Below are 15,873 nucleotides of genomic sequence, written 5' to 3'. Positions count from 1 at the left end.
AGCATGGTTGGAATTGCTTTTGTAAAGATCAGTGGGTGAAAATGTGGGATTGCACCATTTTCTTTTTTAGTAGTTACTTGATAGATTAAACTCATAATTTATCCCATCATTACAAGGTTTTGGGGTGAGGATCTGCACAGAATACCGCTAGAATAATATTTCACAGTTATCCAGCAGTAGTCAGCAAAATTACTGTAAAGTCCAGAACATACCGCATTGCCTGTTCAGTTTTGGAAGTCATTTGCTAGGCTAAAAAAAAAAAAAAAAAAATACATTGCTTATTTCTTCAAGTCCCAAACATAGGCAGAAAAATGAGAGTTTCTACTGGCTTTAGGTAGTTCAAATTATTAGTCATCACAAAACAGTAGTTGTTACTTTAGTTTGTATTTTCATGCTCATTCAAATTTATAGCTATTCTTCTGAATTTGTCAAAAGAGCTGTGAAACTGCTAAAGCATACTTCTTCTGTTTTGTTTAGAGGCTCTCAGCCAGACATACCTGCTTTCTGGGATACTTTGAAGAGAGGTTTGTGTATTGAGATTAGATGAGTTCAAAATCTGCTCATCTAAATAGTACAACAGTATTATTATTTATACCCAAATATAGTTTTTGTTTTGAGAATCAGGAACAGGAAACAGCTTTCAAACGAGGTGTCTAAGCAGTGTCCCAACAGCTTGGTTTCTATCGGCACTTGTCTGCCAGAGCACAGTCTGTGGATTAAACACAGAGCTTGTGTGGGCGTAGTTTAGAGTGTGTGTATGATTCTAACAGATGAAGCGGTCCACTAGTTGTGGGTTCCGATCGCCCGCTCAGTTTGATTTTATGCCTCGGCTCTTTGATCTGCTATTACAGAAAGGTCATCCAATCACATTGGCAGAGAATCATAGGGGACAGATGGAAAGTTCTTACAGATGAAAAGGAGAAGTATTAGGGAGCTGGCATTTCAGCAAGCCATTGCTTACATGTTGGAAGTGACGTCTGGAGCCCACCAGAGCATGGATGTAGATCAGTGTGACTGATGCCCTCCACACCCGTAGCCTCACCCCGTTTTCGTCTTAGCCCTCAGCTCTGCTCTGTGGGCGGAAGCAGGAAGTGTCCTGCAAGGGGCACTGTAGGTTTCCATGATTGGCATCTTTATCCCTTGGAACCAATGGGTTTTCTGTCCCATGTCTGGCTCTGTTTCATCTCTCAGTGGGTCACAAATCTGACTTCAAAAAAACCCCAAATCACAAGCACTTTGGGATCGCTTTCTAACGGGTCCTCTTCTGAGGAACAGAGGTCCCTCGCTTCCTAGATCACCCGGAGACCTGGCTTCCTCAGACCAGGGGAAACTGGACATCCACAGCCCTAGGCTGGCGAAACTTCCAGTTCCATGTGGGACCCGCGGGGATACTGGAGAGTCCCCGCTGAGCCTCCCTGGCAGATTCGGCTGGAAACCGGGGATGAGAATTTGCTGACCCCCTACATCTCAAGTGAATAGGCTCATTTCCTGCCCGCCTTCCTCCTTCGATTCGTATCTTGGACCCTCATTCATAAGCAGTGTTGGCTTGAGACTGTCCCGTCGTGGTGTAGCTTTCAGAGTTGCCAAGAATGAGAAATAGGCTTCTTTTGCGGGGGTAGATGGACAGAGAGGGAGCCCTAGTTGATGGCCGCTCACAGAGTTTCCGTTTCCCTTCCTTCTTCAGAGGATGAAAGTCCTGGACAGACCTATCACAGAGAGAGAAGAAACGCGGTCACCATGCAGCCACAGAGCGTGCCGGGACTTGGCAAGATCAGCGAGGAACCTTCGACATCCAGTGACGAGAGGGCCTCGCTGATCAAGAAGGAGATCCATGGGTCCCTGCCCCACCTGGCCGAGCCCTCCGTCCCCTACCGCGGCGCTGTGTTCGCCATGGACCCCAGGAACGGCTACATGGAGCCTCACTACCGTAAGTGGTCCCCTCCCCGTGGCACTTGCCGTAGGAGCCGCGGCAGGCTCTGCGTGTGTGGGCGTGTGTGGGCACGTGTGTGCATGCGCTTAATGAATGAGGTATTCGGCGTGTATTAATTTATACAAATGGAATTTATACAAACGTTTAATTGACTGTCTGCTTTACTTCTTACTTCTCCCACATCCTGTCCATGCTTCTTTTTAGGGAAAGCCATTTCCCTGCATCCCTAAGCAGCTCTCGGGCCTCGGAGGGGGTTGGAGGGCCGCCGTCAGGAAGGTGTCCATCTGTGGCTACTCCACGTGGACCTTTCCCGGGAGCGAGAACCAGGTTTGCTCCACCCAAGTAGATGCTGCTAGAGGAAAACTGGTAGAGGGGGGCAGTTATTGAAGTGGGAGGCATTAGCAGATGTCTTTAACGGCAGCCATTCCCCCTTTTCAGTGATTTGTGTGTGTTTGTTTTTTTGCTTCATTGTTGAGGAGGAACAAACCTCTTCTAACCAACCGAGGCTGAATCCCTTCCTATGGAAGATTTTTCCATGTGTCCTACCTTCTTCTGGAATCAGCAGACCAGAAGACCTCGGAAAGCTCCTTTTCCATCACTCAGAAAGTTTAAGAAATTAATGAGGGCTCCGAACACACCTATACAACGGTTTTCTCCCAAGGCAGAAACGTAAAGGAACATATACAAGGGTTCAGTTTATTTCTGGCCTGGTTCTAGTTAAAAGACATGTAATTCGGTGGTGGAGTAATGAAGTTCATATTGAGATGCTCAGGCTTGCAGCTCTTGATTACAGATTTATCACCTTGCCAGGATACAGACCTGCTCCGACTCCAGATGGACCATCGCGCTCCAGGGAGGGGGGACTGGTTTGCGTTTCCCTTTTTCCACATCGTTCAGAAATTTTAGTGTTTTAAGGCAAAAGGTCATTAGCCAGATGACTGATGAGTGAGGACAGCTGATTAGTGCATGGTTTTTGGCTCAAGAAAGTGCCCAGGATAAAAGCTAATTTCATCCCTTCATTAGTTGGCTTGAAGCAGAGGGGAATGTTCACTCATCAGGGTGCAGATCAAAGAGCTTCGCACAGCCTTCAGTCTCAGTAAACGCTCCTTCTTCCTCCCCCCAACGAGAGTATATTGTTGGTAAGGATGGAAGATACATTATTTTCTTCGGTGGAGGGAGATTTCTTTTAAGTGGTCAGAGGCATGGAGGAAAAGGTCTGATGGCTTCTTGTTCGCTTGTAAAAAAGGCTACAACTTCTCTGTTTAAAAAGTGCTTATCAGCCCTGTGGCTACAGTTGTTACTTTTACAGATACAGAAATAAGGAGGAGGTGTAGTGTGTATGTTCCTTTCCTTCCCTCTTTAGAGGTTTTATTTGATTTCTCCTTTATTTTCGGAACGAGAGTTTACAACAGTGTGGGTAGGGTTTTTCTCCGAGCACATTCCTAAGTTTTCTACGTTGTATTTTTGTGGATGGGTCTGCATTAGATCTCGTCCATGCAGAAAATTGGAGGGACTGTACGTACTCTCGATCTATGTTAATATTCCCGGAGAGTGCGCTTACTTTTGAGAAAAGATCGAGTCCAGATTATTCGCCACACGTTCCCTGTCTTGTTTTTGCCCTTCCATGGGAACACAACTTTCCAACTTTCCCCATCTCATATTTGTGTTGTGTGTTCGATTCCAGATGCCCACTAATTGGTGAGGTAGTTAATTGGTCAGGACAGCTGCCCGAAGTAGGCAGATGACTGCTAACTTTCTGTCTGTGCCGTCCAACTTGCAGCTTGCCCTCGGCCCGTTTGTTCTAACGGTTTGCCCATTGAATTCTCTCCCCGTCGTTTGAGGGGCCGGGATCTCTGCACATCTGAGGCCCTCCTCCCCTCTCGGTGGTCCGTGTGTGTGACCCGCCCCCCTCCCGGGCCTGCAGTGGAGTACGAACTAGTCCGGGGCATTGAAGAACTCTTGGTGGCCCTTGGAACTGTCCACTGTCACCTGTTTAGGGGACATCGCACCCATAGGTTGGTTATGCTTCCGCTTTTCCCACTGCATTTTCAAATCACTGTTAAAATCACACGGTAATTTATAAGCGAGGTAGGTTGTCTGTCACCAAACGCCATTTTGACCCACCCTCTCAACGTACTCATTGGACGTGAATAAATGCTGTCGTTACATACATCGCATGGATGGGGAGACCTAGGGATTATAGCTCAGCAACCAGGGCACTCAGGTTCCAGCCTCGCCGCCTACTGGCCGTGTGACCGTTGCCAAGTAGGCTTGTGCTCTCAGGCCCCTCTAAGGATCCCCTCCTAACTGTTGAATGGGAGTGATGTAAGATCCCCCAGTCCCATGGCGTCCTTGTGACAATTAAGCGAGACAATGCCAATAAAATATTGAGTACGATCTCTGGCTCATGGCGAATGCATCGGAATCATTACAGTAGCTGTTTCTCCTCTGCCCCATCTTTCTTCTCCTGTTCCTTCCTCCTTCTTGCCCCTCCTTCCGTTCCGTCGTCATCATCAGTGCCCTCACCACCATCTGTAAGTGATGCGTTCACTCTCCAAACCGACGTGGTTTTTTTTTTTTTTTTTGGTACGCAGGCCTCTCACTGTTGCGGCCTCTCCCGTTGCGGAGCACAGGCTCCGGACGCGCAGGCTCAGCGGCCATGGCTCACGGGCCCAGCCGCTCCGCGGCATGTGGGATCTTCCCGGACCGGGGCACGAACCCGTGTCCGCTGCATCGGCAGGCGGACGGCATGTGGGACCTTCCCGGACCGGGGCATGAACCCGTGTCCCCTGCATCGGCAGGCGGACTCTCAACCACTGCACCACCAGGGAAGCCCCCGACGTTTTTTTTTTTTTTATCAGAGTTGCAGTTGTGTTCGGTTCAGTGCAGACTGGCTTGTCTGCGCCAGACCTGCTTTCCTCCGTCCCTGAGGTCAGCATCTTCTATAAATACAGGTTACAGATGGAGTGAGTTGTAACCCTTAGGGAAAGGGTGTGCGGTTAGCAAGGGGTGCCGTGGCCCTGTGAACAGAATCCTTTCTCGATGAACCTTAGTGGACAGACTATCATTTTTTTCCTGTTTGGGGAGTAGAGAAATTTTAAAGCTTTTACGTGAGTTGGAGTTTTAACCTTTTAAATTCCTAGCAGAAAGTGTTTTATGTAACAAGTACAAACTTAATACATGTGGAAAAATAAAAAGTATAGGGTTAGGTGTTCATGGTAAATAATTTAAAGATGTCCTAAAACTAAGCCTCAAGGGGTCAGTGGGATATGACTTTTCTAGAACCCTGTTGGCTTATTTCATCTTCTACCAGTATAATGAACGTTTTTTTAGGTACCTTGTAATAATATTTATCCACCTCCCGTGGATTTAATTATCCAGATAAACGACTGATGGGAAGCTGAAACTGACACATCTTCTAAGAATCTTTTAGTGTGTGAGAAAAGTACCTTCTTTTTTAAATGAGACGTAAAAGTTTGGCCACGTTTCTTTACCTTGTCTCAGTCGGCAGCCTTGTCTAGAACATAAGTTCATTGCAGACCTTCGGTAGCTGACGGTTCAGAGCATCTTTTCAGGCCGTTCCCTTTTCCTTTGAGTCGTCTGCCAGCCCCACCAGACGGTCGGAGGGGAAAGACTCCTCTAATCCAGTGTATCTGGGCATGTGAACTCTCACAGTAATTCCTGCATTTCTCTGTGGTTGGAAAATGCAGACGTTCCAAGATGCCTAATTTGTGCTTCTATATATACTAACTTTGTATTTCTAACGTGTGGGCAGGCTTCCTGTAAGACCGGAAAAGGGAAAATCGCTTTTCCCCTCAGAAGGACATCTGTAAAATTTTTATTGCACAACACTCTGTTATCCTTGGGTAGGCAATGCTGCATCTTCACAAATTGCACTTAGGCGGGATTCAAAGTATTTTCGGTTTTGTGGGTTGCACTTAAAAAAAAAAAGGAAAAAGAAAACCCCAGGATAGCGGACACTTCAAACATTTGCAACATGTGTTTGGAATAAAATCCTCACTGGGGGATCGGGGGGTTTGTCTCGCCGAGGGTAGCTGTGGATGGGGTGTATGTCAAGGCAGGAAAGTTGATGTTCAAGCTGCATGGCTCAGACCTGGGGTGGTGCTGACAGGCTGGCTGCTGCAGGATCACTAACGCTTTATAATCGGGGAGAGCACGGGAGGGGCCCGATTTGGGGCGTCTGACCTCCTTGTCCTGGAGTCAGGATAAGGATCCCCATCTCCGGCCCAAAGATTTCTCAGCAGTTTTATTCTACTCCTGCTTCATCTGTAGCCAGATATTTCAAACCACCATCACCCCCCGCCCCCCGCCTTCACTTAACCACTGTGCATTTCTTCTTTTATAAACTTACAAGGCAGGTGACATAATAGTTAAAGCATTCCTGTACCCTGGCCGACACTTAACTTTTATTCTCTTCCCCATTACAGAAAACATGTGTTGCATTGTCTTCTGTCTCACTGTGCGGAGTCCAGTTTTTTTAACGGTCCCTGCAGGGGTCTTGGTGGGGAGTTTCTTGGAATCACCAGTCATGTCATACAGATCCCCTGCTGGTTTTGTTAAAGGCGGGGAGGGTTTAGAAAGATGCCCCCTTTTCTAAAATTTCAGGTCTCTTTTACAGTTTTATAGTTGTGTGAAGACTGCTTTGCTTCTGCCCCCAACTGCTCCCAAGCAGTAATTCCTCCTGGAAAATATGATTCATTCCTCCATGTAAATGCTTTGATTGAAAACATACCGCTGGTATTCTTCCTTATGTTTCCCAGCTCGGATGACAGAACTATTAGTTGCTAATTAGCAAAACCTGAGGAATTAGCTTAAAGAAAAGAAACTGAATTTTTAATTGGCTGGCATTTGTCTTCTGTGGAAAGCTGATGTGCTGAGCCCACTTGCCTTCTGATGTGCTAAAAAAAAAAAAAAAAAAGGGCATGGAAGATGTTTCTTCTACCTGTCTGTCTTTATATTGGGTGACTTTCCACACTCTTTAGAAATACGTTTGCTAAGTGAGGGGAAGGGAAGAGGTGTATTTTACATATTTAATAGACGTACCTGCTCATGTTTCTTTTACTCTTGGAGTGTCATCTGGAGGCTGTGAAAGACAAAGATGCCTACGAGGCACAAGTGAACAGTTTGGTGTTGACCAAACTGCAAAGGCGGTGACAGTTCCCCGAGCACACAGTTCTGTTCTCATCCAGGCTGTCGTTTCTGTCTTTGGAGAACAGTTGACAAGCCAATCGGGAGTGTTGGGATTGTTTTTTTTTTTCCCCCCTTGAAAACTAGAGGGTTTTACCAGAAAGACTGAGGTTGGGTCATACTCTGGGGGCTTTGCCAAGTGTCTTGTATCCTGGGCTGGTCGTCTTGAATTGTAAGGAAGCTGGAGTGGGGAGATGCAAGCAAGTCTAGGAAGTTTTGCAAAACTTACTCGTGAGCTGAAGAATAGCTCCCTGCTAATTTTTGTCCTCTTAGAAATTCAATGTAAGGATCCAAGCTTTCTTTCAACAACATGGAGGTAATGTTTTAAGACCAGCAACAGTGAGCCAGTTCCATGGATTTTTTTTTACAGAGCTACATTGCAGTGCAACTCTGCAGAAAGCAGTAGAAATTTAGGGATCTTTTTTTTTTTTTTTTTTTTTTTTGCGGTACACGGGCCTCTCACCGTTGTGGCCTCTCCCGTTGCGGAGCACAGGCTCCGGACGCGCAGGCTCAGTGGCCATGGCTCACAGGCCCAGCCGCTCCGCGGCATGTGGGATCTTCCTGGACCGGGGCACGAACCCGTGTCCCCTGCATCGGCAGGTGGACTCTCAACCACTGCGCCACCAGGGAAGCCCTTAGGGATCATTTTGAGGGGGCTCCAGATTCCGCTCTCCCCGCTGAATCTTGACTACTCTCATACTTGACGGGACTGTGATTCCACGCATGGGTCTTCTGAGATAACGACTGAAACTGGGACCCAATGCGGAGAGGAGCATGTGACCTTTGGAAAAATGAGCTATTGATTTTATCCACTGAATTACTTACTAGGACATACTTATTAGAGGGGACCAGGGAGAAGCCCGAAGGCCATTCCTCTAGGAGAGGAATAGAAAGGAAAGGCAAAGGGAGATCATGTTCTAGAGAGAACCCGTTGGCCTGTCGGTGCCCTGGCCCTGCCCTCTCACCCTCTGTTGTCCACATAGTGCCCCCTGCAGGCAAGTCTGGCTCCTGAGGTCCACTGCTCAGGCCACCCTGCTCACACTGTTGTCCTCCCAGAATAATTCTTGGCTTTCCTCCTCACCTTCAAGTCCTACTTATTCTTTACTAAAGATGCACTTCCTGTGAAAGACTTCTCTAAGTCCTATCTCACAAGGATCTTTCCCTACCCTGCACTCCAAGTTCACGTGTAACTCTCACCCTGAAACACATCACAGCTATATCCTTGGGTGGTCCGTGTGTGTTGGCCGGATCTCCTTTAGGATAAAGGTGATAGTCCGGGCAGTGCTTTGTTCTTCTATCCACCAGAGTTCCTAGGCAGGACTGGGAGGGCTTGTTAATGCAGAGAAGGGATGAGCGGTTCCTTGATTGGCCTCAGTCACACCGGAGATGAAGTTAGTCCAGCGCCTGCCGGTCAGAGGTGGCTCCTTGGCAAACTGAAGAGACTGAATCTTCTGCATCCGTTTTATAATTCACCCGTTATAGGCAACCTCTGATCCACACTGGCTCCCCTCCCCCATCCTTTCTGAACGAACGTAAGCAGGGTTTCAAGTGTTTATAACACATTTATACATTTATAAACATCAAGAATACTTGCTTCTGCCCACCTATAGCACACTTAAAGCTGCCAGGATGCTCAGACCAGGTGGGATGCGGTACTTTGGAGGAGATTGACACTTTGCTCCCAGAGTTAGATGAGGACCAACTCATTGTAAACACCACGGGATTCTCACAGGAGATTCGCCCCTCCTGTGTGTTTTGAAGCCTGTCTGAAATCGAAGGGGTAGGTCTCTTTTCCTGTAGTTAAGGTGACCATGATATTTGTTTTCCCCTTTAGCAAATTTCGGTGATTCGTCTCTAGGCAATTTACGATCTCGGTAGCATCTTTCCCACTCATTAGTGTGCAGGTATGCGTGTAATCCATGGTAGTGGAATCCTCCATCGACAAATAGATCGGGATCGTGAATCCAGTTGTTTAAATATTCCGCGGAGTTATTTTCCTTTTCTAATTTGGCCACCCGCCCACCACCCAACACAAGCGGCAATGTTTTTAGTTGCTTATGATTTCTTTCCCTCCCCCCGTCCCTCCCTCCTTCCTTGAGAAAAAGCACGAGAAACACAGCAATGCCTGCCATTTCATAGCCATCTGCTAACAGCCTTCCAGCCTCTTTTCTAACAGAGGCAACATTATACTTGGCCCCCTCCTTTCTGTTGTATAATTAAAGAATGTTACCTTTGATGTCTCTTGAAAGCTGCATCTCCTGCCTTGCTTTAGCTTTCTTGATCTTGTACCTATAAATCTGTGCTGTATCTTCATCCTCCTTAGTGAAAGGGCTGGACTTTTCTCTTTGTGCCTTGTGCAGTTTGGTTTAATATAGGGCAACCGGTCTGGCATTTTACGGCTCTGTCCTTCTTATGTTCTGATAGACTTTGGATTCTTGTGGAACTCTTTGAAAAGTATCCAACTTTCAGTCCTTTTAGCTTTTACATGTGGGTCTCTACATTGGGTCTCTCCTAAAACGCACTGTTCTTATCTTCCTAATATCTTCCCTCCTTTGGGGGGGCCTCCTGGCTTTTTGTTAACCTCCGTTTTTGATGAGTTTCTTCCTCTTAGAAAAAAAATGAAGAAAGTTCTTGACTCACTGAGCTGTTTGTATTTTTGGTTCCCCTGTCAGTCATTTGTTAGTGAATCATGCTTACTGAGTGTCTCTTAAGTGCTGACAAGTGTTGGACAGAAAGAACAAGGTCATTGCTTCATGGAGCTTCAGGCCAATGCGACAATAAGTCAAGTAGATAAGCCCTTCCTTGCCTAAAGTCAGCACAAAGGATGTATCATAAAAGATAGATGCAGGGCCCCTGAAGAGAAGGTAACACACATACCTCACCCAGCCTTGATGGGTCAGGAAGGCTTCCTGGAGGAAGTGACGTCTCTACCTGTGATAGAGAGGTAGAGAGGAATGTTTTTAAAGGCGTGGAGGCCAAAGGAAAACATGTCACTCGTGAGGACCCAAGAGGACTCTGGGGTTGGTGGGTGGAGCTCAGGTCAGGGAGTGGCAGGAGACAGGCTGAAGAGGTTTGGGCCAGTGGGCTCCCTGGGAGCAGATCCTCTTCTGCATGAATCCACGGTGAGCCCTAAGACTTGTTTCATGGCCTTTGCGTATTTAAGCAGATCTTTGGGTAACTGTGCTTCCCATCACCAGCCCAGGATTTGTTGCAGAGTTTAATTCACCTCCTCTTTCTGATTTGCCACTGTGATTCCATCCCCAGCCCCTCCCGACTTCTCTGGCTGACTTATCCCGTGGTCCTCAAGGACGTGCTGCTGCTTCCCCTGAGTCGTGTGTTATATTTTCTTTCGAAGACAACAAAATCCATTTCTACTTGTTCTCCAACTGCTGAGTTATTAGGTAACCCTGATCATCACAATAGCTGGGTCTCAAAGTACAAATCCCAAACATTGGGAAATAAATGTGGTTTCATTTCCAGTGAATCAGGAGTGTTCTGTAGCAAGACACGTTTTAACTTCAGAATATAAGATTCACCATAAAATTAAAAAACTTGAGTTTTAGTTCATTGAAAAACACAAATCCCCTAACGTCCGTTGAGCCAGAGGAATTGTGCAAAGGGCCCACGGCAAGGTTGGCGAGAGGGGCCAGAAATAACAAAGTGAAATTCTGCTGGGAAATCAAGTAGCTAATACCACTGGGAGAAAATGAGAACAAAGACTTCCAGGGGTGGGATAAGCCCGCAATCTGGCCTGGACAGAAATAGTCTTAGGGGAGATGGGGGGACCCCTGAGGAGGAACCGGGCCTCTCCATGGAGGGCTGCGGGGCTAATCAGCCGGCATTGTGTAGGTCAGAGGAAGCCCACTCTAGGAAGCTGGGTGTTTACTCGTCCACTTGGGGGGGGGGCAGAATCTGCATCCTGACTGTGTTTGTGACTTGTGAGTGGGATCAAAGGGGGGCCTGCTTTCTAGTTTAGAGAGGAGCAGAGAAGTGTGCATGGAGCGTCCTGGGAAACAGACACCACCTCTTCTTTCCATGTGCTTTCGTGAAATAAACCTGCATTCGAATTCGGCAAGATTTCGGATTTCCTCCCCAATCCCTGTTTTTCCCCTTAAGGTAAGGAATGTCATAGGATGCCATCACTCCCCCCCCACCCCGCCACTCTCCCCCAGCATCTGTGATTCCAGCTTGGCCCAACAAATCTGACCACATAGGTTGACTCTTTTGAGCAGATGTGTAGTTCACGTCTATATTTAATGTACAGGATGTACATCCCACAGCATGTAATGCTGTAGGATGCATTTCTGTATAGCCTCTGTGTTTTATCTTTAATGATGTCTTGCGCATAATTTTTGCCCATCACGTTCCACAAATGATGATATAGAGAGATGGTCAATGAGCGGTTGAAGGCACCTGAGTGCCTCCAGTGTCCCCAGCTATTCTGATCATGCCCCAGCTTCAAGTCTTACTCCACTGGGTACACGATGCCTGATCTTCATTCTCATTTCAAAAATTCCATGCATCTTTTTGAGAGTCTGCTACAAGTCAGGCACTGTCTAGGTCCTGAGGGGCCAGCATTTGCCAAGACCGATCAGGTCCGGGCTTTCGTGGAGCCCACATTCCAGCCAGAGGAGATACACACCAAACACAGGGGCAGAGACGTCAACAAGGTGGCACAGTGGGTGCACTGAGTCCACTAAAACAGGTGGCGTGATGGGGAGAGACTCGGGGTGGAGCACGGCACCTTGGAATGGGCGGGCAGAACAGGGAAGGCCTTCCTGGGTGGTGTTTTTGCAGCTGAGACCCAAGTGATAAAAAGGAGTCAACCTTGGGAAGGTCCAAGGGGAGAGCATTCCACTTAAAAAGTGGAATTCGTGGGTTTGCCATGGCCACGTCCTGGATCAGAGAGAAGGGGTGTGTGGTGGGCAGGCGTGGGAGATGAGTTGAGGGGATCTTTGTAGGCAAATGGAAAGCCAGTGGAGGGAGTGACGTGATTTGATTTTTTACTTGAAGAGATATGTGTGTGGGGATTGTCCTGAAGGGGCGGAGTATAGAATTAGGGAGACAACTGTCAAGAGGTGTTGCAGTAGCCAGGTGGGAACTGGTCCCTCTGGCTTAGAAATTATAGGGGGCAGAAATCAGGCCCTCACTTTGTGCCATACGGCATGGGCTTCGTCCTTGAATTCATTAAATCCCCGCAACAACCTTATGAGAGGCCACCATGATTTTCCCCAGGGACAGATGAGGAAACTGGGGTCCAGGAAGGCTAAGGCACTTGTCCATTTGTACCTGGTTCAAAGTGGCCGAACCAAGATTCGAACTTACGGAGTTTGCCTCCAGAGCTCAAATCCTTAGCTCTTGCCCCATAACTGCTGAGACTTCAGAATGGCAGTCCAGGTCTGTACAAGGGCCTGGGCAGGCTGGCTCAGCAGGGAACGTAGGGATTCTTCCAGAACCGGACGGTGGTGTTGCCAACGGTGACGGGCAAGGGTCTGGAGGGCCTTGGGAGGGCAGGCTGCCTGCCACGCGGGTCTCTAGGTCTCAGATCCTAACATGGAGAACACAGGTGTGCTCGGGGCTTCCTTTGCCCTTGCTATGTTCCAGGCGTGGCAACGTGGGAGAGAAGGAGAAACTGCTTCTCAGCTGAGACTCTTCCAAAGAATTGGAAGTTACCTATGACCTGAACATGGGGAGGCCTCCTGGTCTTCTGTGTCTCTATTTTGGGGGGATAAGTGTGTGGGGAAACAGTGGCAGTCACCACAGGCCCATGAGTGGAGCATTGATCGTGTGCCAGGCGCTGGGCTAAGGACCCCATAACACGATCTCATTTAGTTTTCGCACAAACGCATTTGGCACCTGCATTAACTGAGGCTGAGATCTGGACTGATCACGTGGCTTGCTCCCAGGGCCAGTTTGAGTCTAGATTCCACGGCCCGGGGCTTGGGAGCCAGTGAGGGAGGCCCCACGTGCACTGCTCGCCTACTTGTCTTGTGAAATAAACTCTGTCTCCCCACCGTGTCCCTGTTTCCCTGATAGCTGCAGGGGATTTGGGGCCATAGGCTGTCTGTTGGATCAAAGATGGATTCGTTATGTGAACTCTCCATTCCGAAGAGCAGCCTCTGTAAGTAACTGGGGCTTTCACGTGTCACCAGAATAATGCAGTATCTGGACCCACCTAGGCCAGTCTGGGGACAGCTTCTCCAGCTGCACTGAGGCCACCATGCCATCCCTCACCTGTTTTCTCCTGTGACATCAGAGCAGTGGACCGCCCTGCCCCACCCAGGGGAGGAAGCGGCAGGGGAAGAGCATCCCTTATTTATAAGTATGCTTGGAATGTTTATATCGGAGAGGGAGAGAGAGAGAACCATAGTCTTTTCACACAAAGGCATCTTCTTGTCCCACTGATACGGGCAGTTCCGGGTCTCCTGGCTTTGGTGTCTCAGATACACTGAAATAATCCTGGGGAACAGCAGTTAAGCCTGATTAAGAAGCTGGAGGAATGATTTTTGAGAAAAGATGAAAGGGACTGAATACGAATAACAGAGCCAGTGCAGGCTAAAGAGACGCATAGAGACTCAAATGAGGAAATAGATGCTAAGGAAAGAAAAGACAGAAGCAAATGCATGAAGACAGTCAAGGAGGAGACCAGGGGGATCCCTTTCTCTCAAGGACCTGCAGGCAAGACTGATGTTTGCTTTAAAGACTAATGTGACTATCAGACCCTGTCTGCATAGGGTTACAGTTCAGGGGACTTGATCTGACTTGAGATAAATCTGGATCTGGTAATAAAGATGCAAGTTGTAATAATGCTTCCCCTGTATCAGGAGAATAAGAAACATTAATGTGGAGACTTTCAAGAGTGACTACCATCCCCTGAGATACTTATAACTAGAGCAGTCTAAAAATTATGGACAGTTGCTTTAAGGTTTTTAGAGAAGGCAGAGGGATGACTTAGATATTTTTATTGATTCCCCAGTGTTAACTTAGCACCACACACAGTAGAAATACAAAGTATGACCCTGGCTCTCGATTTTATATTCTGGGGAGAGATCGCACGAAACAACACATGAAAACAATTAAGCCCCATATCAACAAGTATAAAATAGCAGGATGAAAGGCACGACCCGGGTCCGGGGAGGGTGATTTCTGATTCCAGCGGGGTTTTACAATAGAGCTCTGACTCCATGGCACATTTAAATCCGGTATGAAATTTCTCCTAATTAACATTTCCCTTCTTCCTTCCAAATATCAAATGTATGGAGTCTAGGACATTCACATAACACATATGCCAATGCTGCATTTTCTTTCCTCCTGACCTGTTCCAGCTGTTACAAACTTTCATGTCTGACTTCCATTAATTTATGAGGCGTTCTGAAGTGCAATCTGAAATGTTCCCCTGAAGTTTTGACTTTTGGGGGCGACAGATTTCACGTGAGTTGATCATTACCCTTGCTAACATTTCAGCCAAGCATGGGAGTTTATTACTCTCTAACAAGCTTACCAGGGCCCTCCGGTGATGTGTGCTTGCATGCGCTGTCACGGCTCCCAAGGGGGTACATAGATAGGCTTTGTCACCGGTCATGTCACCCCCCCCACCCACCGCCACCTGACCGATGGAACCTGAGCGTCCTCAGTGGCTCTCGTCCGGCACACAGTTCCTGCCCTTAAAGTCTAAGAAGCTTGTAAAAAATAGGTTTTCTGGGTTTTTAGAGGCGTGCCCTCTGATCTCGGGCAGGCAGAAGTTTTAGTTGGCATTTTCGTGCCAACGAAAATGCTCCTTCCCTTTCTTCTCCATCTTCGGGTTTTTTTTGTTTTTGTTTTTTTCTGCGTCATGCGGGGTCCTAGTTCTATGACCAGGGATCAAACCCACAGCTCCTGCAGTGCAAACGCGGAGTCTTAACTACTGGACTGCCAGGGAAGCCCCTCTTCTCCATCTTCTGATGGTTCACAGGAACAAGGAACTGAGTCCAGGTCATGAAAGGTTCAAGGGCAGTTTGGGGTCATTTGCACTAGATTTTTCTTCAACGTGAGTCCGTTTCATGCTTGGTTATGCATCTTAATATTTCATATTGGTGGCCACGTGTTCTTAGTGTCTGGGAACATGCTCGCTAGGCTGTGAAATGGCCCACCTGTGACCGAGGTGAGTGGTCCGCACTTGCGCTAGAGGAAGAGCTGGGAGACCTGCCTTACGTAGACCTGCCTTATAGACCTGCCTTTTTGGAAATCCAATAGGATGTTCTTAAAAAATCCATTCTTTTTGGTAACAGCACAGCCTTGTTCCTTTCATGCTAGTCTGCTTCTGTTAATGTTCAGATTTTCTGAAGTTTTCTCTCTTAATGAGTCACCGGGTAAGTGTGAGTCTAGGCATGGATTTCTTTGCTGCTGCCTTCTGTCTCGAATATGAAGATTCCAATTAGAAACTCTGTTAAACAGAGTCTGATATGAGGGCTGTGATTGGTGCCTCTTCGAAGAGTCGAGGTCCTACAGGGTGACGTAGTGTGGAAGCATGGGCACTCCTGTCACGGGAGTTCCCGACACGAGTGGGTGGTGGGCACGTGGTGGGGTTGGGAGTGAGACCCGGATGCAGGTTGGCTAGAGGCTCTGCATTCTGCATCCTGTGATGGGTTTTGAAGTTCATGACCTTGGAGGCATCAGCCATACTAAAGATGTGTGTCGTATCCTTACTTGTCCTACGTAGCTAATAATACCTGAGACCAAGGTAAAGGAGTTCTCCC

General features: G+C 47.7%; 1 protein-coding gene across 4 annotated transcripts in view; it reads left to right on the top strand.

Annotated features, from left to right (window-relative positions):
• The window catches only part of GLI3 (GLI family zinc finger 3), a 288,668-nt gene that overhangs the window by 93,517 nt on the left and 179,278 nt on the right, over positions 1 to 15,873 (top strand). For all 4 annotated transcript variants that reach the window (XM_049714656.1, XM_004263321.3, XM_049714655.1 and 1 more), the window contains exon 3: positions 1,685 to 1,927. In XM_049714656.1, coding sequence (XP_049570613.1) covers positions 1,685 to 1,927 — 243 coding nt within the window. The remainder of the gene's footprint in view (positions 1 to 1,684; positions 1,928 to 15,873) is intronic.

Source organism: Orcinus orca, chromosome 9 (assembly GCF_937001465.1).
Source record: "Orcinus orca chromosome 9, mOrcOrc1.1, whole genome shotgun sequence".
Lineage (NCBI taxonomy): Eukaryota > Metazoa > Chordata > Mammalia > Artiodactyla > Delphinidae > Orcinus > Orcinus orca.
Note: the sequence above shows the minus strand (reverse complement) of the source record. Positions and strands in the feature narration are given on the sequence as shown.